We start from the raw sequence: 12,335 nt of genomic DNA, 5'->3' as shown, positions 1-12,335 counted from the left end.
TATGCTTTCCAGTTAGGAATGGGGGCCTGTTGGAGGCATATCTGCCTCAGGGGTCACTATTCCCAAAGCAACAGTGGCTGCTGCTTCTCTTACCAACAGCAGCTCCTGACTGCATGCTCATGTACATTTATCTTCAAAAGTACACACAAATGCAAAAAATCATTTAAAACAATTTTGACTTTCCATCTTCTATGTGTTATTCTTCTTAATAACATCATTTTGTAATTTTTTTGTTTGAAACAATTTCAGAATTATAGAAAAGTTGCAAAAATAGTAGAGAACTTTTGTCTTTCATCCAGTTTCCTCAAATTGTTAAAATTTGTATCCCATCTTCTTTACTATTTTATTCTGTCATATGTGTTTTTTTCTTCTGAAGCATTTAAGAGTAACTTGCAGACATGATGTGCTTTTATGCCTAAGAGACTATTCTACTGGCATTTTTTAAGAACAAAGACATTCTCTCATCTATTCACACAACAAAGATCAATATCAGGAGATTAACATTGATGCAGTATATTAGCTAATCTACAGATCTGGTTAATATTTCAACGGTTGTCCCAATAATGTCCTTTATTGCAAAACAATAATAATTATTATTCATTATTAAAATGAAGAAAGAAAAAGAATTGATCAGGGTCCAATCTGAGATTATACATTACATTTGGTTCTTAGGTCTCTAGCCTGCTTTAATCTGGATGAGTTCCTCAGTCTTTGCTTTTCCTGATTTTGAGATATTTGAAGACTGGAGACCAATTACTTTATAGCATGCTTCTTGGTTTGTTTTTAGTTGATGCTTTTTTCATGATTAGTTTTAGTTTATGAACTTTTGGCAGAAATAACACAAAACTAGTATGCTCTTGGTGTGATTTTTAAAAAATCTTAATTTTTAACCTGAGTTTTTTTTCTTTGTGTTTGTTACTATTAATATATATTATATATATATTTTTGCGGGGGGTTACACATCCTTCTTTCATGTGCTTTTCCATTTAACAAATAACTCCTAAGTATTTTCTCTTCAAGGAAGTATAGGGGATACAAAGACAAAACAATGTTTATGCCAGCAAAGACCTTCTAATATTAAGGGAAGGTGGCATAAACAAAAACACTTCCTTCTTTCTCTTGTAGTAGCCCTTTGTGATTTGTAAAGTATACATCCTAACAGGATCCTCAGGGGTCTCCGAGTTTTCAGATGCCATATTCTCATCTGTTACCTCACCCCTCCCTCCCTGAATGCTGTAAAGTGTGACTGAAATTGTTATGGACGCTTTCAGAAGCTTAGTTATTACATAAATACAGAGCTAAAAAATCAACAATAAGTTGCCTATAATGAATTCTGCCACTAAGAGAAAATGAATACAGTCTATTTCTTCACTTCTGCAATAAGTTTAGCTGTGATCTTATAAGTGTCTATAAACCCAAGGTGATAGTGGTGGTTGCAGACCATGACTTGAGCCACTACAGAACTGGAAGTTCCACTTCTTTACCTCGAATTTCTGTATTCTTGTATTTCTATATTTTGCTTTTTTCTAAATGACAGATAATGTATAATCAAGAGAATAAGTGTAGAATAAGTGCCACATTAATGTGGAAACTACAGAAATGTCTGCATTTTACTTGGTTTATTTTACCCTCATTTTGTGGAGAGAAAAAGATACACATTGGTTTCTTCCTATTTTCCCCAGCTATTGACCTGAAGAGTGGTTCTGGAAAAGTGTACCAAGGCCCTGCAAAAGGTGCTGCTGATACAACAATCATACTTTCAGATGAAGATTTCATGGAGGTGGTCCTAGGCAAGCTTGACCCTCAGAAGGTAATGTTCTCAAATGTTCAATTATTCATTGTTTTATTGTTTCCTCTTTGACAATTGCAGTTTTTAAGCTGACTCCCAAATTCTGATTAATAAGCCAGGTTTCTTACAACTCTGAAGATGACATAGTTGCTACTGATATTCTGGTTGACAGGTCATATATTTCTTTTTTAATGGAGTTTCAGCTGACACTTTTTAAGACTGAATCCACATCTATATTTTTTAATATGTTCTGTTATGTGTTCAAAGGTGAAAAACCATATATTAGTAGATATTACATAAAATTATACATTCCCAATATATAAGATTAAGAAATCATTGAATATTGGAACTAGAATGGTATTTTAACATAATAGCCAATGTCTTACTTAGGGTTAATCTTACAGGCATTTCAGTGGAAAATCATAATTAAATCAAGAGTGCCTTCTGTGACCATTATTTAGTTAATATTATTCTGAAACTTTTGGCCAATCCACAAATATACAAAATTAAAGTAATTGATGTGGCAATTAGAATGGAGGAGAAAAATTTGTTATTTTTCATTTGTGATTATGTAGCTAGAAATCCCAAGGGAACTAACTTATTGATTATTAGAATGAAGCAGTTCAAACAAATGGCTGAGTGCAGTTATTTAAGAATAGCTTTCACATAGGAGTAATTGGAATAAATGAGGAAAAATACGACTTTCCTGTATAGAAAGACTAAAAGGAATTATAAAGTAGTATAGTAGGTAAAAAGTAGTCTTTGGCATCAGATAAAATCTAAATTTGAATCTTGGTTCTGACATCCAGAGCCTTAATTTTCTTATTTGTAAAATGAGTTTAATAATTACAATGTTTACAAAGGCTTGTTATAAGAACTAAACCCAATAATATGTATGAAGAGCTTAGTATAGTGCTTTGCAATGCAGTGAACCCTCTGTTAATTTCTTTCCAGGAATTTATTTAGTACCTACTCTGATTCAGGTTCTAGGTATCGGCTGAATTAAGACAAAACCCTACTGTATGGAGCTTCCTTTTAGTGTACTAATGCAAAAGAAATAAAATTTCAAGTTAGGGAAAAATAAGGCTGAGTACAGTGTTAAAGCAATGACTGGCAAACTTTTTCTATAAAGGGTTACGTAGTAAATATTTCAGGCTTTGTGGGCAAGATGGTCTCTGTTGCAGCTCTTCAGCTTTGCCATTGTAGCCTTCAAGTAGCCATGCAGAATATGTAAACAATGGAGTGTGACTGTGTTACAATAAAACTTTACAGAAACACACAGCCGACTAGATCTGGTTCTCCAGCTGTTGTTTGCCAACCCTTGAGTTGGACTGTGACAGGACAGGGGAACTATTTTAAATTGGATTGTTTAAAATACCTTCTGGGAGTTTTCTAAGGTACCTGAAATGCCTGATAGAGACTTGAACAGAGTATCAGAATGAGTCATCAGGCTAAGGAAACAACTAGTACAAAGGCCTGCAGGCGAGGAACTTGGCTCCACTTGGTCTTCTCTGAGCTCCATAGTGATAGAACCACCCCTCTACTTGACCACTCAGATGGGAAACTTACTGGCATGTCAAACTTTCCGTGACCAAAATAGAACTTGTGATTTATTTTTCTCCCCCAGTCTCTTCCTTCTTCATCAGTGGCACCATCATCTATTTACCCAAATTAATAAGCCAGAAATGTAAAAATTATCTTAGATTCCTTCTGCCCTTCTGTATCCTTTTCATCCTTAGTTCTGTCTGATCTTTCTCGAAAATGTATCTTGAATTCATCTTTTCCTCTCTAGAGATATCACCGTGATACCAGCCTCTGTCATCTCTCACCTGTCTTACTTCCTCCAGTCTTGTCTCTCTCATTCAGTTTGTTGTTCTCCACCCAGGAGCCAGAGTAATCCTTTAAAAATGTAAATCAGATTAGATTATTTATGTTAGTCATTTCTACTACTTTCATTAATTACTGGTTCATATTTATCATCCCACTTGATAAAAATCTCCAAGATTCCCTTTTGCATGTGTATAAAATCCAAACTAGCTGTTACCGTGTCATATATGATGTTTCTTTCCCTTGCTCCTTTTTCCGGCTTCATCCCTTGCCACTTGCCTCATCACCTATAATGCTAATTCTAGTTATTTTGTTGTTACTTTGTCCTTCCTCATTTCCTTCCCATCAGCTTTTACTCCTTCAATGTCTATGCATTTCCCTTTCTGAAATTTCTCCCCCTAGCTGTTTGCATGGCTGGCTTCATTTCATCCAAAGTAGTTTCTTCCTGTTACATTCTGGTAACAACCTGTTTTCTCCTTTACTGCATTTATAATAGGCTTTAATTATTTGTTTACATTTTACTTTTTGACTCCCCTAGTTTAATGTTAGCTCTGTGAGAACAGGGACAGATATTCAGCCTAGCCTAAAATATTGCCTAGTATACTGTAGACATTCAGTTAATACTCAGGTAGATTAAAGAAAATATAGAAGTAAGGAATGAAAGCTCAATATCAGTAGTTTAGGCTATATAGAAATTAGAAACTTCTGCATGTCAAACTCTATAGTATATTTCCATAAATCGAGGGAAAAAAATAAAATGATGATACATAGTATAATTCCAAAAATTCTGGAAAGCACTACAATCTCAATAGAAAAAGTGGACAAAAGTCCCTCAATGATAGACTGGATTAAGAAAATGTGGCACATATACACCACGGAATACTATGCAGCCATAAAAAGGATGAGTTTATGTCCTTTGTAGGGACATGGATGCAGCTAGAAACCATCATTCTGAGCAAACTATTCAAGGACAGAAAACCAAACACTGCATGTTCTCATTCATAGGTGGGAATTGAACAATGAGAACACTTGGACACAGGAAAGGGAACATCACACACCAGGGCCTGTCTTGGGGTATAGGGAGGGGGGAGGGACAGCATTAGGAGATATACCTAATGTAAATGACGAGTTAATGGGTGCAGCACACCAACATGGCACATGTATACATATGTAACAAACCTGCATATTGTGCACACATACCATAGAACTTAAAGTATAATAATAATAAAAAGAAAAAGTGGACAAAAGGTATGGAACAGTAATTAATGAAATAAATAGAAATGATTTACAAAAGAAAAAAAATTTTTGCCAGTATCCAAAAATACAAATTAAAGCATGTTATTTTTGCCTCATGTTTTCAAAGTGTAAGAAAATAGTATTTTTAAGGTTAGGATAAGATAATTTACATGCAGCTGGAAGGAATATAAAATTGGTATAGTCCAGGCACAATGTCTGGTGTCTGTAGTTCCAGCACTTTGGGAGGCCAAGGCAGGAGGATTGCTTGAGTCCAGGAGTTTGAACCTGGGCAACACAGTGAGATCTTGTCTCTACAAAAAAAAAAAAAAAAAAAATTAGCCTGGTGTGGTGGCACACACCTGTGGTCCCAGCTACTTGAGAGTCTGAGGTGGAAGGATCACTTGAGCCCAGGAGGTTTAGGCTGCAGTGAGCATGATCATTCAGCTGTAGCCTGGGTGACAGAGCAAGACCCTGTCTAAATCAATTAATCAATAGTTGGTATAGCCTTTCTGGAAAGCACAGTGCTTCCAGACCTTCTTCCTTGATGGCAGTTTATAGTCTACTACTTTTTGCATTGCACTCCTAGGCCAAACCATATACCTGACAGTTTCATTTATGAAGTAGTTCAAAACAATTAGTTTTTTGTGTTCAACCAGTATGACTGTATTTTCCTTCCAAATTAACAGTATTCCAAAGTGCCCCTGAGAGAGTTTGCTGTGATGTCCGGTGCATGGCAGTGCAGAGTTTGGAAACTGGCAATATGGACGTATCATTAAGAGCTTTAAGAAATAAGAAAATAGATAGGAGGAAAGATTTATGTACAAAATTCTTCTGCTCAAAAATGTTCAAAATTGATATTTTTACTTCAAGTAATTAGGTATTCTTGTTTTAGGTTTGTAAATCTCTTTCAGAGTTTAGTACGTAGCAGGCAGGCCTAAGTACTGACTCCTTCCCTGCACGAGTTGCAGACCATGGTTTTGTTTGTTTGTTTTTTGTAACTGCATAGTGAAAGAAATCGTAGTTTTGAAATTCTGGTCTCCTGTTTGAATGCATTTCATTTTGACTGAATGAGCTCTCTCTCACTATTTCTGGAATAAAAAGTTGTTGCCTTTTCTCCAGTTCACGAGGGTTTGCCTCTGAGACTGAGTGGTGCTAGTTAACAAGTGTTGTTAACAAGCATTGCTGAGCAAAGAACACCTGAGTTTAAGCCCTGGCTCTACTTCTTGCTGGCTCTGTAGACTTGAGCAGGTTATTTAATAAGCTCTCTGAAATTCAGTTTCTCATCTGTCAACCGGGGTAAGAACTGCTGATGTGCCCACTTCAAGTTGACAGCTGTGATTCCTAAGTGAGATTATATTTGTGGAGTTGCTTTGTAATGCTAAGTGTGTATAGGTATCACTCTATTTTTTCCATTTAGCTGGAAATCTAGAGGCTTTTTCACTTCATATTTTATGTAAGCTATAAAAACTATGATTGATTATTTTTATTTTACTGATAGGGAATTTGCACTGAAGGAGAACTTAAGGAACTTGCACCAGTTTCTCTATCAGTTTAGATACAGAACTGCTACAGGAACCCTTCGTTTTTTAACACACAAGCTTTTGCTTGGTAATAATCATGAATTAATACTCTCTTATTACGTCAAACTAAACTACGCACTGTACACATTATTTTATTTAACGCACACAATAGAGTTGTGTTATTTACGTACTGTTGTTATGCGTTTTATGGATGAGGAGATTGATGCTCAGAGAGGCCACATATCTAAGCATTTTCTCAAGTTCACCTTGCTATTAAGGGGCAGAGCCTGGAATTTAACTCAGGCATTCTGATGCTACAGCCGTGATCTGTTACCATTGTGTTATATTCTCTAATTTGTCATTTCGTGGCTTTCTAGTTCATGAAACTGTAGTAAATATTTTAAATCTCCTTTTAAAAGTTCTGAATTGAATATTTTTATTAGAAATACAGTGTAGCCTTTTATTAATATGGTCTCAAATTCACATGTAAGAACCTAAAGTAAAGCCAGAAACGTAGGTTGAAACAGAACTCCCAGATCCGTGAGTTCACATAAATTATTGTATAGTTTTCTAAAATACACAGGAGTCATTTTTTCTTTTTTAGATATCTAAAGAGTATGTGCTATCTATAGTTATTAAATTGTCATTGCTAAATAAAAGTTGCCTTTGTTGTCCAGAATTATTAACTCAATTGTATTTGGCCTGAATAATGATCTTAAAAAAAAAAAGAAATAAACTATAACATGGTAACAGTTGGCACTCTTTTTCCCTCCTCTCCTTGCAGGCATTCTTTAGTGGCAGACTGAAGGCCAGAGGGAACATCATGCTGAGCCAGAAACTTCAGATGATTCTTAAAGACTATGCCAAGCTCTGAAGGGCACACTACACTATTAATAAAAATGGGATAATTAAATACTCTCTTCACGCAAATATGCTTGATTGTTCTGCAAAAGTGATTAGAGCTAAGATGCAGGGGAAATTGCTTAACATTTTCAGATATCAGATAACTGCAGATTTTCATTTTCTACTAATTTTTCATGTATCATTATTTTTACAAGGAACTATATATAAGCTAGCACATAATTATCCTCCTGTTCTTAGATCTGTATCTTCACAATAAAAAAATTTCACCTAAGTCCAATTTCCTTAGAATTTGCGATAGCATTGATAAGTTGAAAGGAAAATTAAATCAATAAAAGCCTTTGATACCTTTGTTTTTTTGTGATTTTCTATTTTTTTATTTATTGATACCCCAGTTTTTATGTGAATTTCCATATATGCACTCATTTTTCATACTTTGTTCTGATAGTATTCTGTTTTAAAGCAAGAGAAAAGTCTTTGTGCTCCCAAATAGTTTTCTTTCTTCTCCCCTCCCCTTTGCTGGAAATTCTTTACTACATATAATGTTTATAAATCTACGAAGTACAGCTTTCTTGAATAATCAGCAGTCTCAAATCAAAAAGATGGTCACTAGCAAGTACTGCCACGTCACTGTTTTCCTCAGCATTTAGCTCTGATGAAGTGTGCTGGGAGATGCTCTTTGGATAAGTTGGCTGCAGAGGTGACCAGCAGCAAGTGGGATGCTAAGGTCAGGGATGGAATAAATTTCAATCATGTAACACAGCTGAGGAGAATATGTGTGGGTGGCTAGTACGGGCTGAGTTTCCCAGGAAGCCGACTTTGAGATGGAGATTCATGTGCAGGAAGTTGATTTGGGAGATGCTTTTAGGAGCCGTACCTGCCAGGAGAAGCAAAGGAAGCAGAGCTGGGCGGACGGAGACATTAGGCTGTGGTTACAGTTACCATAAGGCCTGGGCTGATCTTTTGGGTAGCTCTGAAGCTGGGATGGCCGTTCAGAATTGTCCTGAGGCAGCTAGTCATTGCTTATGACCTGCCCTGCAGTGGGGCCATGACCTTGATCAAAGTGGCAGAGCAACTCCTGGAGTTGGCTTGCCCAGCAGTTGGGGGAATATGTCTTTTTTTTGTTTTTTTTTTCCTTAAAACTTTTAAGTTCAGGGGTACATGTGCAGGATGTGCTGGTTTGTTACACAGGTAAACATGTGACATGGTGGTTTGCTGCACAGCTCATACCATCACCTACATATTAAGCCCAGCATCCATTAGCTGTTCTTCCTGATGTGCTCCCTCCTTCCACCTTCACCCCCACAACAGGCCCCAGTGTGAGTTGTTCCCCGCCATGTGTCCATGTGTTCTCATCATTCAGCTCCCTCTTATAAGTGAAAACATGCAGTGTTTGGTTTTCTGTTCCTGCATTAGTTTGCTAAGGATGATGACCTCCAGCTCCATCCATGTCCCTGCAAAGGATATGATCTCATTCTTTTTTAAGGCTGCAAAGTATTCCATTGTATATAGCTACCACGTTTTCTTTATCCAGTCTATCATTGACGGGCATTTGGGTTGATTCCATGTCTTTGTTATTGTGAATAGTGCTGCAGTGAACATTTGTGTGCATGGACCTTCATAATAGAATGATTTATGTTCCTTTGGGTAAATACCCAGTAATGGGATTGCTGAGTCAAATGGTATTTCTGCCTCTAAGTCTTTAAGGAATTGGCACACTGTCTTCCACTATGGTTGAATTAATTTACAGTCCCCCCAACGGTGTAAAAGTGTTCTTATTTATTCACAGCCTTGCCAGCATCTATTGTTTCTTGACTTTTTAGTAATTGCTATTCTGACTGGCATGAGATGGTATCTCATTGTGGTTTTGATTTGCATTTCTCTAATGATCAGTGATGAACTTTTTTTCATGTTTCTTGGCCACATGTATGTCTTCTTTTGAGAAGTGTCTGTTCATGCCCTTTGCCCACTTTTTAATGCATTGTTTTTTTCCTGTACATTTGTTTAGGTTCCTTGTAGACTCTGGATGTTAGACCTTTGTCAGATGGATAGATTGCAAAAATTTTCTCCCATTCTGTAGGTTGTCTGTTCACTCTGATGATTCTTTTGCTGTGCAGATGCTCTTTAGTTTAATTAGATCCCATTTGCCAATTTTTGCTTTTGTTGCAATTGCTTTTGGCGTTTTTGTCAAGAAATCTTTGCCCATGCCTATGCCCTGAATGGTATTGCCTAGATTTTCTTCTAGGGTTTATAGTTTCGGGTTTTTACATTTAAGTCTTCAATCCATCTTGAGTTAGTTTTTGTGTAAGTTGTAAGAAAGGGGTCCAGTTTCAGTTTTCTGCATGTGGCTAACCAGCACTTGCAGCATCATTTATTAAGCCTATTAGAGAATCTTTTTTCCATTGCTTGTTTCTGTCAAGTTTGATAAAGATCAGATGGTTGTAGGTGTGCAGTCTTATTTCTGAGTTCTGTATTTAGTTACATTGCTCGGTATGTCTGTTTTGTACCAGCATCATGCTGAGGAATATATCTTTCAATCCTGAACGGGGCTTTGTAGAACTCAGCACACTTTATTTGAGGAAACAAGAATGTAAATTCAGGGATCGGGGAGGTTTCAGAAATTTCGAATTGCGATACTTAGAACAGTGATGGAACAGTAGAAGACTGTTGCTGATTTTAATGAGTGAACAGGATAAGTGGAAGGCATAGAAAGAAATTATATTTTTCGCACTTACGCCTTTGTCTCATGAACTGTATAGTATTTTTAAATTTAATTCAGAGTGATCTGTTGTTATGCCAATTGAATTAAAAAGAACAATGGCAGTATTTTTAATGTTGGTCTATCATACTAAATAGTTGTTTCTGTTGAGCTTGGGAAAGCTTTAGTGTCCAATAGAAACAACATATTAAAATTAATGCCACTGTATATTAATGAAAGTGTTGATTATATACCCTAGATACCTAAAACTTAAGGAAGTTATGTTTTAATTTTCTTACAGATCTCTGTCAATATTAATGGTCAGAGAACTACTCATATCCAGATTTGGCAACTTATTAGTCATGCTCTTTAACCCTTCTGTAATACTTAATATTGTCAAATGCCCCATCCTCCTTAATTCTTCTTACCTTTCAGTGAGAAATATATTAACTTCTTAATGAACCTGCTAATCTGACTTCTACTTGTCTCTTTTGTGATTTCCTTTGACTACCAGTGAAGTTCATTTTGAGAGGCAGTTCCCCCGGTTTTTACTGGGATCTTATTCACATGGGCTCCCCTCCCTGAGTACATCCCCAAATTCCAGACTCAGGAGGAAAGCAGGTGTTTAGCATAAACCACATTGTTTGTACAAACATGGCACAGAGAGCCACTCAGTGACGGAATGGTGGGAAGCTTCCCAAAATTTAAGTTCCCAGATACCAGCCAGGGGTCAACCTCAGAAGCATATCTTTCTAAGGGCAGCAGGCTCAAGGTCTGCTTTGTTAGCTCTTTTTCTACACTGATAGGATCAGCCCCAACCAAGCCACATGGCCTAAGAGCAAATCGGGTGTGATAGCAGGAAACTTGGAGGTCTGGAAAGCCAAATCCCAAATATCCACCCCACAGGTTCTTTAGCTCTCTTAATTTGCTTCTTTACCTTAACATCAGGTAAACTATATATCCCTAAGCCTTCCAAGTGTCACCTGTGTGAGACTGAGCTCAGTCGATCCTAGTAGAATAATCTCTGACTTCTCACAGAACTTTGCATATATTTTAAAGCAAACAATAAGAAAGTTGATTTTTTTTTTCCATTGGGAATAAATAGATTTGAATAGTATTACCCCAGCATTTTAACTTTGCCTGATAGGTCAACAAATAAAGCAGAAAAACTATGATAATCCAGTTCCACTGAGAAATTCTGAAGTTCAGAAACTTCAAAAGCTGACAGTTATGGAAAGTGATTTTCTGAAGAGAAGAACATTTTAGGTCAATGTGGACTAAGCTATTTTTATGAGGGGAGAGGAGAGAAAATAACCTATTTTTACAATGCATAAATAGGCAAAATACAGAAATTGCAAGCCTTAGCTAAAAATGAGTCTAGATTTATATTACATGTATACATAGTATATTAGCTGAAGTTGCCCAATTAAGTGATTTCTAGACATCAGGGTTAACATAGCTTAAAAAAAAAAAAGATACCTGAGATTGCCGAGTATTGAGGCACTAAAATTCAAAATTTAACCATATAAGATGTGTTTGTAGCTTCATTCAAATCCATCTTTTAAGAAGCTTGGTTATATAACTTTTAAGCCCACAGCTCACAAGAATGGAAAAATAGTCAAGTAGAAAGAACCATGTGTTGTTGCAGGGAGCACTGGCTGGGGGGAGTTTTTGTAGGAAGCGTGGAAGAAGTCATAAAATTAACCCAGAAACCAGACTAAGAAGTATCATTTGAAGTGAGGTTGAACAGCTCTATACACCTTAATCTCTTGAAGTTATAGGAGTGCCAGTAAAGAACAATGATGGGTTAAATCAGGGGTCAGCATATATTTTCTGTAAAGGGCCACACAGTAAAGATTTTAGGCTTTATGGGCCACATTTGGTCTCTAGCATAGTTCTTAAAAAAAAAACCCTAAAATTGAAAAAGTCATTTTTCAGTTTTTTTTTTTTTTTGTACAGTTTGCTAGCTGGACAAAAAACAGGCTAGAAACTGGATTTGTTCTGCAGGGTGGGACCTGGATATGGGTGCTGAGAGCCACTGGCTTAGAAAACAAAATTTTCAGCTGTCATCTTGATTTTTTAAAAAAAATTATTAGTTTTTTAATTTTTGTAAATTATTTTATTCCATGATGATTTAGAGGGACTATCTTCAAACCAGTACAAATATTTCATAAATAATATCTGGCCATTTTCTCACCAGTTGAGTAATTTGTTCCACAATAAGCCACCTCACATCTTTCAGCAAGAAATACATTAAATTTAAATAGTAAAGACATTACATAATGGATAAGGACACAATTAAAATTTTCTTTAAATATTTCTTTTGGGGAGAAGACACCACACTTCTACTCAATGAATAGAAACATTTTTACAGTCCAGAGGTCTTTTATTTTTTTAACACCTA

General features: G+C 36.2%; 1 protein-coding gene across 1 annotated transcript in view; it reads left to right on the top strand.

Annotated features, from left to right (window-relative positions):
- LOC105500031 (hydroxysteroid 17-beta dehydrogenase 4) overlaps positions 1 to 7,586 on the top strand; it is an 88,956-nt gene extending 81,370 nt beyond the window's left edge. The window contains exons 23-24 of the mRNA XM_011772932.2: positions 1,683 to 1,810; positions 7,157 to 7,586. Of these exons, the coding sequence (XP_011771234.2) occupies positions 1,683 to 1,810; positions 7,157 to 7,246 (218 nt within the window). The 3' untranslated portion in view covers positions 7,247 to 7,586. The remainder of the gene's footprint in view (positions 1 to 1,682; positions 1,811 to 7,156) is intronic.
- The last annotated feature ends 4,749 nt before the right edge of the window (positions 7,587 to 12,335 follow it).

The sequence above is a fragment of the Macaca nemestrina genome, chromosome 6, assembly GCF_043159975.1.
Source record: "Macaca nemestrina isolate mMacNem1 chromosome 6, mMacNem.hap1, whole genome shotgun sequence".
Classification (NCBI taxonomy): domain Eukaryota; kingdom Metazoa; phylum Chordata; class Mammalia; order Primates; family Cercopithecidae; genus Macaca; species Macaca nemestrina.
This window is presented reverse-complemented; position numbering and strand designations above follow the sequence as displayed.